This window comes from Mirounga angustirostris, unplaced genomic scaffold, assembly GCF_029215605.1.
Source record: "Mirounga angustirostris isolate CCGP_5_RB_7025 unplaced genomic scaffold, mMirAng1.0.hap1 SCAF_1, whole genome shotgun sequence".
In the NCBI taxonomy this organism is placed as follows: domain Eukaryota; kingdom Metazoa; phylum Chordata; class Mammalia; order Carnivora; family Phocidae; genus Mirounga; species Mirounga angustirostris.
In genome coordinates, this window is record NW_026991709.1 from 186,620,340 (window position 1) to 186,637,107 (window position 16,768).

The 16,768-nt window shown below is 41.5% G+C and overlaps 1 protein-coding gene across 5 annotated transcripts in view; it reads right to left on the reverse strand.

The window, feature by feature from the left end:
- The window catches only part of PTPRG (protein tyrosine phosphatase receptor type G), a 708,308-nt gene that overhangs the window by 266,058 nt on the left and 425,482 nt on the right, over positions 1-16,768 (reverse strand). For all 5 annotated transcript variants that reach the window (XR_010412329.1, XM_064594267.1, XM_064594259.1 and 2 more), the window contains exon 4: positions 10,403-10,551. Coding sequence is in view for 4 of the 5 variants with exons in the window: in XM_064594267.1 (XP_064450337.1) it covers positions 10,403-10,551 (149 nt within the window). In the remaining variant the exon portion in view is untranslated. The remainder of the gene's footprint in view (positions 1-10,402; positions 10,552-16,768) is intronic.

A 16,768-nucleotide genomic window follows, 5' to 3' on the forward strand; every position in this document is an offset into this window, starting at 1 on the left:
GTATCATAATCACCTTCTGACTTCAGTGTCCACAGGTGTTTCCTATGGTCAAGTGCAGCCAGAAGGATCCTTCTAAAACGTAAGGCAGATAATGTCCACTCTCTGCTGAGGACATTCCAAGGGCTTTCCATGTCGCCTGGAGTAAAAGCCACAGAGCTGCCCATGCTCCCCCAGGACCCATATCATCAGGACCCCAACTATTTTGCTGACTGCACTCCTATCACTCTGCCCTTTGCTTGCTCAAACGTGCAGGGCAGTCTTCTGCCTCAGGGCCTTAGCACCTACTGAAATAAAAGCCGCTTGAGGCCAGGGCATTCTTTGTCCTACACAGAGAAGGCTCTATTAAAAACTGAATGAACACTGTTGATAATTTAGAAATGAAAGAAGAGTGTAAGAACGTAATTTAAACATTTTATATAGCATCAAGGCGTGGAAAAGAGCTCCCCCACATGTGAATTTCCCCCATGCAGGAAATTCTCCTTATCATGAGCCTCTCAGGATATTACAAAAAAAAAAAAGAAAGAAAGAAAAAGAACTCCATGGTCAACTGAGTTTGGGAGATTCCTGGTTACATGAATATTGAACAAGTTTTTCTGCTGGAATATTTGTTAATAATTTTACTATGTTAGCCCATGATCAAGGTACAAGAGAAAGGTATAGAAGGCAGCATTTTCCTAAATGTATCTGACCACAGATACTTTTTGTGCAGAGCATTTAGACCAACTAACAGAATCCAGAAAATGTACCAGGGGCTGCTACATATGGTTATGATGTTTTAGCCCACATTTCCCCTGCCAATAAATAAAGTGATCAGAGACAGAGACTGGAGCAAATTTAAAGGCAGAAATAGGCTGAGAAATGGCAGGGGGTAGTGGGATGAGTTTTCTTTCACCCCCAGCCTTCCTTGATCAGGGAATGGGGAACACTGGGGCACACCATAAGAAGATTCCCTGAAATACTGAACTTTATAAACCAAGGCAGGAAAGGTGTAATAGGGAGATTCAGAAATCAAAGCTCTGTCTATCTAGTAAGAGCTGGGATTTAGGAGTCATTTTACTATTAACCCAAATATCTTTCGTGTATTAACCTGAGTTTTAAAGCCCTGTCTTCTAAGACCTCCTCAAACATTCAAGAGATGAAATTTATATTTTTAAGTAAAATAAGGTTTTGGTAAATTTGCCCAGCTGGTCTCCCTATCTCGCAGTAAATGTACCCAATGCAATATCTGCGCTCAACACAGCACCAGGCCTTGCAACCAGGGAGGGAAGCTTCTGGGAGTTTCCTCTCCCTTCTATTAAGGGGGGTGGGGGGGTACTATGCAATTCTATGCCGGGGATTTAAAGGGGAAATAGACTTTCTTTCAATCCTGACTTCTTTCTGTTCCTTATAAATCTTCCTCACTGTTCTTTCTGAGTGGTGGTGGCATTAAAGAACTTGCTAAAGGCTTTAGATTTAAGATGGCTTGAAACCTTCCTGCTCAAATTTTGACAGGACAGGGGGAAAAAAAAGTGCAAAAAGTGCGGGGGTGGGAGTGGGGGTGGTGTCTGAGCCTTATGCCCATAAATCCCCCTGACCCTGAACTTACAATCCATCTGATCCGGCTGCCTGAGGTCTCTACCTTTGGTGCACAAAGGTCTCCCTGAGCCCGTTTTATTTGAGTCCCTCAGCTTGGAAATAGATTCTGAGAAGAACAGTGTTCAAAGCCCCAGGAATAAACGTTGTAAAAATAAATAAATAAATAAGAGGGAAATACTGAAAGCTTATAAAGAAAAAAAAAAAAAAACAAAACCTGCATCACATCTAGGTGAAGACTTTCAACAACCAGCTCAGATCGCAATGCAAAGGTAAATGGTATATATTGTTTGGTTGGGAAAGAAAAGAAAAAATGTGAAAATTACCACAAATTCGGCATAAAAATTCCTCCTAAAGAATTCCCGTTAGTTCTTTGGCTAGTTTATCATCTAAAGCCCATGAGTGTGGCCTGGAGCCCTTACATCTACGTGTTTCAGGTAGGGTATGCGGCACTGAGTGTTTGAAAATTGGTCAGTCTGAATCGAGATGTGCGGTTGGTGTATATACCAGCCTGCAAAGATAGTACAAAAAAAAGGGAATGTAAAATAGCTCAGGAATAATTGTTTTATATTAATTACATTTTGAAGTAGTAATATTTTGATGTATTAGGGTAACAATAATAGATTGTTAAAATCAATTGAAATTTAATTGATTTTGTAACAAATATTATTATATACCACAAATTGTATAAAATAAAATATTCAAGTCAAGTAAAATAACTTGTTTCTTTTTACCTCTTTTATTTATTTATTTTTTAAAGATTTTATTTATTTATTTTTGTGAGAGAGAGAGAGAAAGCGCGCGCGCGCCCATGGGCACGAGTGGGGGCAGGGGCAGAGGGAGAAGCCAACTCCCCGCTGAGCAGGGAGCCCAACCGGGACTCGATCCCAGGACTCTGGGATCATGACCTGAGCCGAAGGCAGACGCCCAATTGACTGAGCCAGCCAGGCGCCCTCTTATTACCTTTTAATGTGGCTGCCAAAAATTAAAAAGTACAATGAATGGCTCACATTATATTTTCTATCAGTATTGTTCTACATGATTAAAAATAAACAGAAGTGGCCGATCCAGACAAAATGTGTAGTGTTTCCTACAGATACCTCTAGACAAAGAGCTGAGAGCATTTCCAGTTGCCCTCACCTCTCCTCGTTGTATGTTTTACTACTGGTTCAGCCACTCCGAACATATGAAACCCTTTGATTTTTTTTTCCCTCCCTGTTATCCAATAAATAGCAGTTAAGATTCCAGCAAAGTTATTTCTACTGCATCAGTGATTCTAAAAACAACCTAAAGCAATAACAAGAAAAACAAGGAAATGACTTATCAAATAAAAAGAATGCTGGTTAAGATTTTGTAGACACTGAAGCCTAGATTCTGAAGTCCTAACAGTAAATCTCAGCCAAGCCACGTACCTTCCCAGAAGCTCAGTTGTCCCATCCTTAGGGTACCCCTCTCATAAGGGAGGTGAGAAAATTAAATGAGGTACCATCTAGAATGTTCCTGACACTGGCAATGCTTATTAAATGGTGTCTACAGTATCATCATTACAATCTTAACCACCAGCACCACCTCCAACACCATCACCACCACCTCTCCACCTTCTTTTTGGTTGTCCAAGGGCTCCCCTGGGGTCATCACATTTCTAGATTGAAATGATCTCCAATTTAACTGGGTTTTCTTTTCACACTCTCATCTGCATTTCTGTGATTCTCAGTACAATCCAACCCAGTATCAGCACACCACATGTCAGTGACACACCATCAAACAGCCCTGAGCCAAGTTCACATCTAAGGAAGACTCTGTGATGGGGCCTGTGGGACAGTATGGAGGCCAGGGGCCAAGGCGGCTTCTGCCTTGCCAAACGAGTTCTCCAGCTTCGTACAACCAGGCATTACTCCTCCACTGAGCATAAGCTAAGTACTAGGGCCCCTTCGTATGTTCTCCTTAATTAACCCAGGACATACACATAAAAGATCAGCCAGATGGAAATCAAGTATTTCACTAGTAAAGGATGAAACATTCTGCTCTAAAATGGAATCTTTATTTCAGTAAAGTCATTGATTATATTTCAGCCAATTCCCTCACCATTTAATGGAAGTCACTATAGAGAGAGACACGATTGCCCCATCACAGAGCAGCAAACACCAGATAACCAGGGACAGTGTCCTTGATACTTCCAGTGTTCATTAGGAGGCAGGACAAGGAAAACAGACAGTGCCTTGAGCACACCCACAAAGGACTCTCCAGGAACAAAGCAAGTTTTCAGAGAAACTGCAATAATTCCAGGAATTTCAGTCAAGCACAAGGCAGGGTGAAAAACATGATGTGGCAAAACTTATTTTTAATAGAAAATGTCTCAATCTTCCTTTTTTTTTTTTACGTTTTATTTAAGTGATCTCTACACCCAACATGGGGCTCAAACTCACGACCCTGAGATCAAGAGTCAGATGTTCTACTGACGGAGCCAGCCAGGTACCCCTCAATCTCCCTTAATGACAGAGAAAGCAAAACGCTATCGAGTTTATTAATGACAACTGTTTTGTGAACAAGCCAAGTTGGTCTCATAATTTTCAAGATAAGTGAAATCAAAATCATCATTGGTGTCTTCTGGAAACATTTATTTGAACGGGATTCCATTTCTTTTTTTTTTTTTTTTAAGATTTATTTATTTGAGAGAGAGAGAGAGAGAACGAGCAGGAGGGGCAGAGGGAGAGAATTCCAAGCAGACTCCTCGCCAAGCATGGAGCCCCCATGCAGGGCTTGATCTCACAACCCCAAGATCATGACCAGAGTCGAAACCAAGAATCAGACGCTTAACTGCACCACCCGGACATCCCTCCATTTCTTACAAGGAATATGGAATAGAGGACAGGAGAAAGTTATAAATCTCATTTCCAAAAGAGTGATATTGCCAACTTAAACTGAGAGGAGAGTGGGACACTGGGCTTATACCAGTCTGGACAAAAACTGAGTTAAATAAACGTAAACAGATTTCTTTACTGGAGAAGAAGCCTTTAAAATTGGCCAATATATAAAATACATCTGCAGGAAGGCATTTTGTGTCTAAATTTACTTCCGGCAGAAAAGAAGGAATCCGTAAAGGAGTGCTAGCCAACCTGAACATTTAGTCCGTGCTCCAGCATATCAGACTATGGAAGCCAGGGGTCAATACAGGAGCTCAGCCTCTGGTGGACTGGCCCACGTCTGAGTTGTGTCGGAGCCTGCCATGCTTGCACGAGTGTGGAGAGTGACGCTGGGGGAGGCCTCTGTGTGTCACGAGTGCATGAGCTCACCTGAGAGGAGGAAGGCAGATGCAAGTCACCGAGAACATAATCGAGGGGTCCAATAGAAAGATAAGTGTCTAAGCAGAATGTAACAGAAGCATCCGAAGAACCAAGATCCATTTCCCAAAATGAAAAGGGTTAATATCAGCCTGTCTCTAGGCAGGAAGATGGGAGCTTGGCGGACAGGAGGGAAGACAGGAGCAGGTCAAAGTAACATGCTGAAAAACGTGGATACTGAAGACAACTGCGGGCCTAAGCAGAGTGTTAAAATGGAAAAGAATCACAGAGCAAGGTCAGCCTAAAGCAAGTAAGTTCTTGCCCCCCGAACAAAACTTAACTCTAAAAAGCCATACACCACCACCACATAGTTCCTGTACACACTGGGCCACCAGGGAGACAAATAATTCAGTGTGTTTGTGCCATGGTAGCAACGAACCCATGTTCTTAGGGCCCTAAGCCCGTGGGGCCATGCTACGGATCCACTTTTTAAAACACAGATTCAGGGGCGCCTGGGTGGCTCAGTCGTTGGGCATCTGCCTTCGGCTCAGGTCATGATCCCAGTCCTGGGAATGAGCCCCACATTGGGCTCCCTGCTCAGCGGGAAGCCTGCTTCTCCCTCTCCCACTCCCCCCTGCTTGTGTTCCCTCTCTCGCTGTGTCTCTCTCTGTCAAATAAATAAAATCTTTAAAAAAAAAATAAAATAAAACACAGATTCATAAATTCTTCATCAGTGATGATGAAATCTCAAAGGCTTTCAAGACCAAAGGTGTTTTGTGATTATTGTTATTTATGATTTGTGGGCAAAAACTAATTTGGTGGCAAAACCTGATGTAAAGAGATGTGAAGCCATTTAGAACACTGAGATTTCCCACTTAGCATGAATATTAATCTGCATGTTGCAGGATTCTTGGTGCATTCAGGAGTAGAGGGCCAGACCCCACTATGTGTCCTCCGTAATATGTATAGCATATGCACCATAATACCTTTCCAGAAAAAATCCTGAGTTCTGAAACTTCTGGCCTCATGAATTTCAGCTAAGGGATCACAGGCCTGTACCATATGGTAATGTGTACATGGTGTATATTAGGAAAAATGCCTTTGCTGCTATTCACTTGCTAGGATGCTCTAAGCAGAGCTGAAATGAACCAGCTGTGAGTTTCACTGGAAAGGGCGCACACAATCAATTTGGATCATTTAAGCTTATTGAAGATTTCAACTCATAAAGTACCAATAAGTCTGAATCAACAACTCCTGCGATCTCTTATTGTAATAAACAAGATTTTAATTACCTTAGACAAGTATGCAATGAACCTCCACTTTAATGGAGCTATCAGAGGTTTTATCTGGAGATTTCTCTTTGCATTAACTCCAACTTCAGTTATTGGTGGAAACACCACGATTCAATCCTATCAGTGTTACATGAACCTTTGTTGAAGTTACCAATCACAGAACAGGGAATGAGCAGGGGCGGAGAGAAAACTTAGGATACAGTAGAAGCTGTCATAGACAACTGTGGTCGCAGAGGTAATACAAAGTTGAAGAGCCATGGAAGAACTGGAGCAGGACACACCATTGTTTAATCCCTGGAATGTTCTGAGCCTTTTCACTTTAAGGTTACTTAATCACATCTAAAAAATCCTTTTTGCCATGTAAAGTAATATATATATTCACAGGATTCAGGGGTGAGTGAGTGGACCTTTTGGGGGGGCACTGTCCTGCCTATCAAAACCCCCAATGATCTCTCTTTATTCCTCCAACTTACCAAGTATCTCCTGCCTCAGGGCCTTTGCATGTTCCTGTTCTATGGGCAGGTTCCAACTTACCTCTTCCACCTTAATAAATACCACTTCATAAATATAGCTTAATAAATATCTGCCTAGAGGTCTTCCATATCTCATGGCAAAATATCCCTCTTCTTCAGAGACAGTATCATAACCGATATAACACAGCTATATTTATGTGACTGCTTGCTCAATTTCTGTGTCATTACCAGAGTGCAAATATCTCAAGGGTAAGGCCACTGTCTTTCTGGTTCACTTTTATAACCCAGCGCCTACATGACAATAGGTACTCCAGAAAAATTTGCTGCTCGGCAAGGAATAAAGCTTCATAATAGGAGCTGAGGGCATCTGGGGATCCAAATTGGGTCTAAACTCCTAGGCATGGCATTGTAATCTGATTCTGACTTTGTTTCCTAACTTAAAGTGAGCTGTAAAGAAAACTGGCTATTGAAAGGCTCTTATTTTGTTTTTACAAGGCCATTTATTTTTCTATTAGATGGGATGTTTTGAAGTGTAGGAACTCCAAGAACAAGTCCAGGATCGCAGCCAGGAAAATGTGGGGAGGTCTGATCTCTGGATGTGTACGAAGTTGTTATAGGTGACCTCAAGGAATTCCCAGGAAGCAGCAAAACCTACAAAGTTGGGCTTGTTGCAACTGACCCTCAGGGAGCAGGTCCAGATTCTTGCAGGACATATGCTTACAACTCAGCCTGCAGAGCTGGAGCACGGAGGCAGCTGCTGAAATCAATAGCCAAGGTCACGACTTAACCTCAAGTGGAACCTCAAGGAACCAGGACCAGCAATGCTCTTACCCATCAGGCGAGGTACATTTCCTCTCTGAAATCCACAAGAAGATGGAACAACCCCTCAAGCAGGGAGTCGTCAGGATTCAAAGCGATGCCACACAGGTAAAGGAAGTTTCGATTCCAAAGAAACATACCGCGTTCTCTGCTCCAGAGCCTCACAACAGTGACATTTTGTGCGGGATAATACTTTATCTGGGGACTGTCTTATGAATTGGATGTTTAACAGCATCCCTGGTCTCTACTCACTGGATTCTAGGAGCATACCACTGCCCCTGGTGATGACAACCAGGAATGTCCCCCAACAATGTGTAATGTCCCCAGGGGCGGGGAAGGCCATCTCTAGTTGAGAAACAGCGCTGTGTTCTACCAATCTCAGTACAATCTTCAACCACGACTCTTCTCTGAATCTGTTTACAAGACAGATAAATAATGTCCCCAATGCTGATAAATGACCCCATGATACACTACAGTTTTCTTACTTTCATTTTTTAAAAAGATTTATTTATTTATTTTTTAGAGGGAGAGAGAGAGAGAGAGAAGAGTGAACATGTGCTGGGGGAGGGGTAGAGGGAGAAGGAAGAGAAAGAATCTTAAGTAGACTCTGTGCTCAACACGGAGCCCAACTTGGGGCTCGATCCCATGACCCTGAGATCATAATCTGAGCCAAAAATCAAGAGTCAGAGGCTCAACCAACTGAGTCAGCCAGGCGCCCCTCTTACTTTCATTTTTAATTTCTTAGAAAGCAACATAGTTATATGGAGTGAAATAAACCAAGTCTGAGATGTTCAAACTGTAAGAACATCAGGGAGAGTTCCTGTTGATAAAGAGCTCAAATAAAACAATTTAACATAAAATATTACAGACATGTTTTGGGAAAAAGTGAGCAACTTTTCCTTGCATTTTTTAAAGTTAAATTTGATCCCATTACCTTTGATCTCTGAAATTTCAAGTTCCTCCAAATATATCCCCTAAGTAATTTAACATGTTTATCACATTAAAAAAAATAAAAAAACAAGCTACAAACCAGATGGGCCTCGATGAGGAGCCCAATTAATACAGGCAGTCTTACCATCTGACATTACTTAAAAGAAATAAATTCAAACAACTTGGTTGAACAATAAGTCTGTGCATTGTAGCTGCCATTTCTAATTAGCTTCTGAATTTCAGGGCACTCTGAGTAAAAGAAAAGTGAAATATTCATTTAAAGTAGTAACTTTAAGAAAGAATATGCATCTAGTCTATGCATTTCTCCAAATATGAATGGAATAAGATGAGGAGACAGGCCCGTCACCACATTAAGGGATGTAATTAAGAATGAGGCAAAAGTTCCCAGTTCCCATCTCTAGAGCTCTTCTTTACCAAGGCAACTGCCAAAATCAGTTTCCAATCTTTCAAAGCACAGGTCTTTTGTTTGGAACAACACTAGATGAACAAATGGCAGCCCAATTCTGAGAAAAAGAGGCTTTCAAGAAAAACTAGCTGGACACAAACTATCTCTTCAACTCATACTGCCAATGGGAACCAGTCAGCAAGAACAGAAGGGAAACCCTAAACTTGAAAAAGATGGTATCATTTTGCTTCTGGAAATCAAGTTTTCCAAGTACCAATAAAGCTAAGAACTCTAAGAAGTGATTCATTCAGTACAAAAGGAGGAGGAGAGCCCATTAGCAAAAACCCTACTCAGGAGACCTTTAAATAGTGTAACTAGTACAAGAAGTCCCACAGACAGAAGAATCTTAGTACCGGGAATTTGTCAGCTGTTGAACAAGAAAAAATGTGAAGCATTTTCTCAGAATAGTTATCTCTGGTTTCTTCAGCAATCACAGATAAGAAATAAATTTATATGTGAATATAGGCATCTCCAAACAAAGAAATACTACTGATTTTCTCATCTTGAAAGGATTCTTCACTTATACTTCAAAGATGCCTATATGGTCCATAAATGGGCTTGAGGAGGTAGGGTGAATGATGAAACCCTATAAACTATGTGCAAATCTGTGTGTATATCCGTGTATTTACCCTACATGGAGGGGATCTCAAGTATGGCTCAGATAATCAGGGTAGGTCATGACTTACTAGAAGTTATAAAACACTAAGAGTTGCTGTTCCATGTTTGAGTCCAATCATAGGCTAGAAGGCACACCCATTCAGTTCTTCCTCAAATTTGTAAAGCTTACCACATTAGAGAACCAAACAACCTAACCAACTTCTGTGCCCCAACAAAAGAATATCCACATCCTGATGATGATGAAAGGTAAAAATAAGGTTAGCAATGGAAAGGCTGTGCTGCCCCCACCCAACATTAATGAAGGAGTTTAGAGTCTTGCTCTCTCCCTCCCTTCCTTACCAAAAAGATACAAACCATCTCCTGTACCCACACCTTTCTTCTGTTCTAGCAGCATGGATCTTTGAGAAAACTAACACAGGAAAGGCAAAATGTCACCATTGATCCCAGCAATGTTAACCGAGAGTCACACCACCAATGGCCACAGCCTCTTTCTCGACAACTGGCAGGAGCAAACAAACCTTACAACAGCTTCCCCACTGAGAGAAGGTTCTGAGATGCCTCTTCATGTACCAAGTAACTTTTCTCTTTTCTAGAAAAGGTTGAAAACAGTCACTTGAGTTTCATACAGAATTTCAGCTTTGAAAAGTGGGACTTCAGAAACAAGAGTAAAGGAATTGTGTCAAGTGAAACAAATGGTTGAAAATCCTTGGCCAGGGGTGAGTCTACTCAGACCATAATGCCCCTGACTTCCCCATGCTTCTCCAGTTAAACAAAGGTGAGAAGCTTGAGGAGGAAAATAACACCCATCAGGCTGTGTATCAAGGATTTCCAGAGACAAAGGTATGGACGGTACAAGTCTGATTTGCGAAGTCACTGGGGGTAAAGAGGAAGCATCTCATTAATGTGAGGACCCAAAGAAGGGCTACACTTGACATCTCGATGTGTTCTCACCTCCACAGGAAAGCGCCGGCCGTTGATGCTGTGTTCAGAGCCCGCAGAACCATTGCTGTGTCCCCAGTGAAATTCCACCTTCTCGGCTTTGAATCTGCCGGGCAGGCCGGCACCACTGACAAAATAGTCGTCCTTTAGGAGGATGGCAACTGTATAAAGTGGAAGGGAAGGGAACAAAGTGAGTCTCCACAGGAAAACCGAATGACTTCCTCCGTTGCTTCAAACGAAGTTCAGGCTTACATGATGTGCGTTATTTCCTCACGTTCCTGTTTAAAAAACAACTCAAAAACACCAGTTTGAATAAATTAGCACAATCTAGCTGCAGAATGTTGTCAAGCCCCAGCTCACTCTAAATCATGAAAATTCCCAGGGAATGATCTCAAAATTTCTTATCCATTTCACAGATGGAAAAAAAAAAAAGAAAAAGAAAAAGAATGGAGACGGTCAGAGTAAGATGCTCTGAATCAGGGTCTCCTAAGTCTGCTCGATGACCAAAACAATCTGGAGAGGGAGATTTTTCTTTTTGTAAACACTGACTCCTGGGGCTACCCCAGGGTTCAAGGTCTGAAATGAGATGGGAAAAACATATGATAAGCCAGATGTGAGAGGCACGTTTCTTTGATTAGAAAGCTTATGCAAAGATATCAGGAAATAAAATTTGCAGGTTCTTCCAATTTTAAGGCAATATCAGTGGGCATACGACCAAGGTGGGGGTTGCATTCATGGTGTTTGAAAATGGTGCCCAGGAAAATGCTGGCAAAATTTTATTTGTTAAGTCATTCAAATAATTGCAGATAACGAGATCTAATTTAATACTCTGTTTTATTCCATGTATAGGAAAATTTTACTTAGCCCATCCAAAAGAACACCTGAGAATTCCAAGACATAGGAAAACTTAGTCAATTTAAACCCTAACTTTCAAAAACATTCCCCTCCTGAAACACAGGAAAGAGACGTTGAGAACAAATAACTTGGATTTATACTAGCATAACAATTATCTTCCCAAAAGGAATGCAGTATCCAAATGCATAACAAACAGATTTTATCTTATAAGTGATACATTCCCTTTTTTTGTTTGTTTTCTAAAGTGAATTCATGCATTCGTTCAACAAACACTTATTGGCTGCTAAATATGGGTAAGATGTCAACCAATATACTTCATGGTTTGTGATCAACAGCCAATTTTGTGTAAACCACAGAAAAGCTCTTGTATCATCACTGTCTCTTCTTTCTAAAGAGATCCCAGTTCGAGCTTTAGAGAGAAATCCTGCATGAAAATTGGGTCTCCATAAAAGATAGGGACTAGGCTAATGACCCATCTCTAAAGCAGTGCAATTAGTTTCAGTAATCCTCTATATGAAGGAAGCATTAAAAGCAAGTAAAGGAACCCTGCTCGTATAAATCCCTTTTTATTGCATGCAAAAGACAGTTTTTCTCCAATTTCTGAAAAAAATATACAGTGAATGTTTAATTAGTGGGACAGCAGATTAAGAGATGAAACGAAGTCAAAGCAAGTATTTCTTGCGCCAATTAAACATGCTATGGCGCTGTTTCATCTTTGCTGTGTGCTAGGCATGTTTTAGCAGGGGTTGGCAATGTTCTCTGTGAAGGGCAAGATAGTAACTATTTAAGGCTCTGTGGGCCATAGGATCCCAGTTGCTACAACCCAACCTAGTCTCTGTAGCACTGAGTCCGCCAAACACAAAATGTAAGTGAACGCGCCAATAAAACTATCCAAACTAAAATATGGATATAATTTTCATGTGTCATGGAATCTTAATCTATCTTTGATTTTTTTTTTTAACCATTAAGAACGCAGAAACAAGCAGGGGTTGTAATTTGGCGATCCTTAAAACACAGTACGATATTTTATAAGATAAAATATATTAAACCAATCATATGTCTTTAGTTCTAAAGCCAAAATCCCTACGAATTAGCTCAGTAGTGTCTTAAATACTGTTGATTACTCTCATCCTGTTACAAATTCTATACATAACACTTTGCATCCGAACGATGAAGGCAAAGCATTTTGAGTGCATCTGTTACAATATATACCCAGGGACTCAGAAGCATCTTATAAATATTTGATTTTACCTAAATCATTTATGTCTCTGTCAGGGGTCATTTTACTTGTTTTATATGTATAATTAAAAGCGTAATTAGGGAACTGTACAATCTGAAACATTAATCTCATTTTTCATTTTACTGTATTCCTCACTAGAGCACACAGCATGCTCCGTGTTCATACTCCCCCCTTCTGAACGTGGCTTCTATTTTTGTTTACCTACAAAATTGGGAAGTGAAAACTTTCCCAGCTATCATGTAACCATTTTCTGATGACCACTGATGACACAGAGCTGTTTGAAAACAAAATAAAGGTACTTCCCACAGAATACAGAATATATTAAAAGCCAAGAGCTCAGAAGATGGACAGACGTGTGTTGGAATCCAGTTCTGCTTACTTTAGAGCAGTATGACCTTGGTTAAGATACCTGACTTCTTTGTGCCTCAGTCTCCACCCCTGTTCACATGGCACTAACAGGGTCTAAGTGGCAAGGCCCTTAGACTTCTCCTTTTTCAGATAGAGTCGCATTTTTTTAAAAAAAAGATTTTACTTATTTATGAGAGAGAGGGAGAGCACAAGCAGGGGGAGGGGTTGGGGGAGGGGCAGAGGGAGAAGCAGACTCCCCGCTGAGCAGGAAGCGTGACAGACTTGGGGCTCCATCCCAGGACCCTGGGATCATGACCTGAGCTAAAGGCAGATGCTTAACTGACTGAGCCACCCAGGAGTCCGTCAAGTTCCATTTTAAAGCAATACTGACTTCCCCACAAAATGAAGTGTCCTAGGACAGACACCACAGCAATACTTGAGAGAGATCATAAGTGCTGAGTAGATGCTTTGAATTTATTACAACACAGAGTAAAAAGGTATTTCCTCTTCTTGATTCTTTCTATGCTTTGGTCACATCAAGGGGGGAAAAAAGTCTCAGTTCAGTGCTAATATGCTTTCCACACTTCCCTGATATTCATTCATTTCCCCCTTGTACCCAAGAGTATTATGCTAAATTTAGTAACTTCAGTAATTTGATTTATTTTCACAGATCACAGACATACATGCTTATATTAGTCTATCCATGTCAAATAGCATGGGTCTTCCCATTAAGGTGCTGGTAAAAAGTTTTCCTTTATACTCAATTCCTTTAATTAAAATAAAGAGAGCCAGTTGAAAGAAAAAACAGTAAGTAGATAATGCTATAATAATAATAAAGGGGCACCTGGGTGGCTCAATCAGTTGAGCGTCCAACTCCTGATCTCAGCTCAGGTTTTAACCTCAGGGTTGTGAGTTCAAGTCCTGCGCTGGGCTCCACGCTGGGAGTAATGAATTTCAATTTCAATTTTAAAAGAATAGAAGTAAGCTGAATCTGGATTAGGAGACAATTAGGAAGGTAGCCAGCACGAGCTAACAAATGGAGACTGATAGGAAAGGAGGGGTAAGCAGGAAAGGTACATGGGAGTGGACTTTCTAGAACAAGGCCCTCTGGTTGTTGAACTGTTACTGTGGACTGGGATGGAATCACAGCAGAACAATGAAGGGAGTGGAAGGAACTAAGTTCTGAGTTTCTTAACCTAGAGTTCATAGTCCACGGCAGGAGCCACCCTTGGGCTTCGGGGTCTATACCCTCCTGAGACAGGAAGTAAAATGCAGAGCATGGGTGCAGATATGGAGCCAGACTCTGGAGCCAGCTGAGTCTGAATTTGACTACCACCATCTGTCACACTCCAACTGTGGGAAAGGCATTATATTTCTTGGTGCCCCAGTTCCTGTTCGGTACAACTGGAATAATACCACAGTAGCTTCATGGGTTTGCTAGGAGATCACAGGAATGACAAATGAAGAATGCTTACAGCAGTAATTGCTATATGACATTATAGCATAAAGATGACACTGCATAACTGCATAAGTGTTGTTTATAAAGTTTATCATCCTAGGGAGAGGAGCCCCTTGTGTCTGAGTCTCCCCAGAATATAACAATACCCCAGGCTATGCAGAGGGCGAGGGGACAGGTGCGAGTCACATTAGTTTTCTCTGGAGCTCGAAGGGATAACCGAGGACCTGGCATCCACAGCACTGTTTGCAGGACATCCACCCACTGTTTATAAATTAAACTCAACATGTCTATATGATGCTGGGCTAAAGCAAATGTTCACACCAAAATCTGAGTAAACAGCAGTAGGTGCCAAAAGTTAAATAAAAATGGATGGGAGGGAAACTAGCTGCTTGCTATCTTCCTTCCACTATCCCCAACCAATTTTTAACACTATAAAATGAGAAAAGACCATTATGATTGGATCTTAATGGTGGGATCCGCCCCCACCCCCCACCCCGACCACCCACAATACAGGTGTCCATTAGGGGATGCTTTGGGCCCTTGGTAAAAGGGAAATGTTCTGGTCTGAAGTCAAGAAACATGAGCTTAACACAGGCATTTTTTTCTTCAAATATTGACCAACTTATGACTGGGGAAGAAAAGGTTAATAAATCAGGCATAGCTCTTGCCTTCATGGAGGGCACAGTTGGTGGGAAAGATAGGCCCTGGCAACTAAACAGCAAAAACAGCCTGGCAATTAGGACAAGTGGTAACAGGTGAGAATCCAAGCCCAGACAGGAGAAGAGGAGAGTATATCTTCAAGGACTGATGAAATTACATGAGCTGAGAGTTAAAGGAGCAACCCTGGGAAGTGCTGACAAGAGGGGAGCAGGAAAAAGAAGCTCATGCAAAGGCCCTGCGGTAGTGGGAGTAAGTAAGAGGAAGCCAGGGTGGTTGGCGCCTAGACAGCAGGGTGTGTGACACAGAAGCTGGGGAATAAGGCAGGGACAGTGATCAATCTGTCTTTATCCCCAGGAGAAATGGAAAGTCCTTGATATGGCTTAAAGTTAGAACAAGAAAGAAAGAGGGTGAGACAGAAAGACAGACATGGTCAGATTTAGGAGATAAAATTATTCTGGCTACTAAGTGAAGAAGGCCCGGAAAGAAAGCAACACTAGTTGGTAGGAGCAGAAGTTGGGAGGTTACTGCCGTCATCTGCTACAGACAGACTGGACATGTTAAGCTGGGACAGCCTCAGATATTAGAGAGCTGTCAAGTCACGGGATGACCCTGGGTCTCAGTTAACTCACTGCTAACCTGAGCAGGATGAACAAAGTGGGTAAGCTGACCCTTCAATCATACAAGATATGATATATGTTAATCTAGCAGAGTCCTGTGCCCTAAAAAAGAAAGAAAGGCTTCAAAAATGACCCTCAAACTTCAAAATTTACTTAAGTCTCCCCACATAGGGGCGCCTGGGTGGCTCAGTCATTAAGCGTCTGTCTTCGGCTCAGGTCATGATCCCAGGGTCCTGGGATCGAGCCCCGCATCGGGCTCCCTGCTCCACGGGGAGCCTGCTTCTCCCTCTCCCACTCCTCCTGCTTGTGTTCCCTCTCTCGCTGGGTCTCTCTCTGTCAAATAAATAAATAAAATCTTAAAAAAAAAAAGTCTCCCCACATAAAATAGCACTGGTTTCCCCATTATCATTGGTTATGTAATTGGAATATAATTGGCTTCCGTCTCCCCCAAAACTAGTTTTACCATAGGGGCTGGGGCTGTGGGATTCAGAGAAAAGAGATGGAGCTGAGCAAATATGAAAAAGAGCTTGTAGTGTATCTAGCTAAAGACAGACCCAGTGAAATAGCTCTGACTTGAATTCCAGAGTTCAGGCAAGACTGAAGAGTAACAGGATGAAAGAACCCAAGAATTTGGACCTCTGAAATAGGAAAAATTTTATTTTTTAAGTTTTTATCTTAATTCCAGCTAGTTAACATACAGAATTATATTAGTTTCAGGTGATTCAACAATTCTATGCATGACTCACTGCTCTTTGTAAGTGTGCTCTTAATCCCCATCACCTATTTAACTCGCCGCCTCCACCCCCACCCCTCCACCAGCCCGGGAGGTCAAGAGTCTGTTTCTTGATTTGTCTCTTTCTTTGTTCATTTGTTTTGTTTCTTAAATTCCAAAAATGAGTGAGATCATATGGTATCTGTCTTTCCCTGACTTATTTTATTTAGCATTATACTCTCTAGCTCCACCCGTGTTGTTAATGGTAAGATTTCGTTCTTTTTTGTGGCTGAATAATATTCCATTGTATATATATACCACCTCTTCTTTATCTGTTCATCTATCGATGGACACTTGGGCTGCTTCCATACTTGGCCTATTGCAATCTATCTTCTTTTATTAATTTAACAACGATTTCCTGAATCCATCGATGCCAGGCACGGTGGCATAAGCAGACAAACAGAAAAGAAAGTAGGCAAAGAAAAAA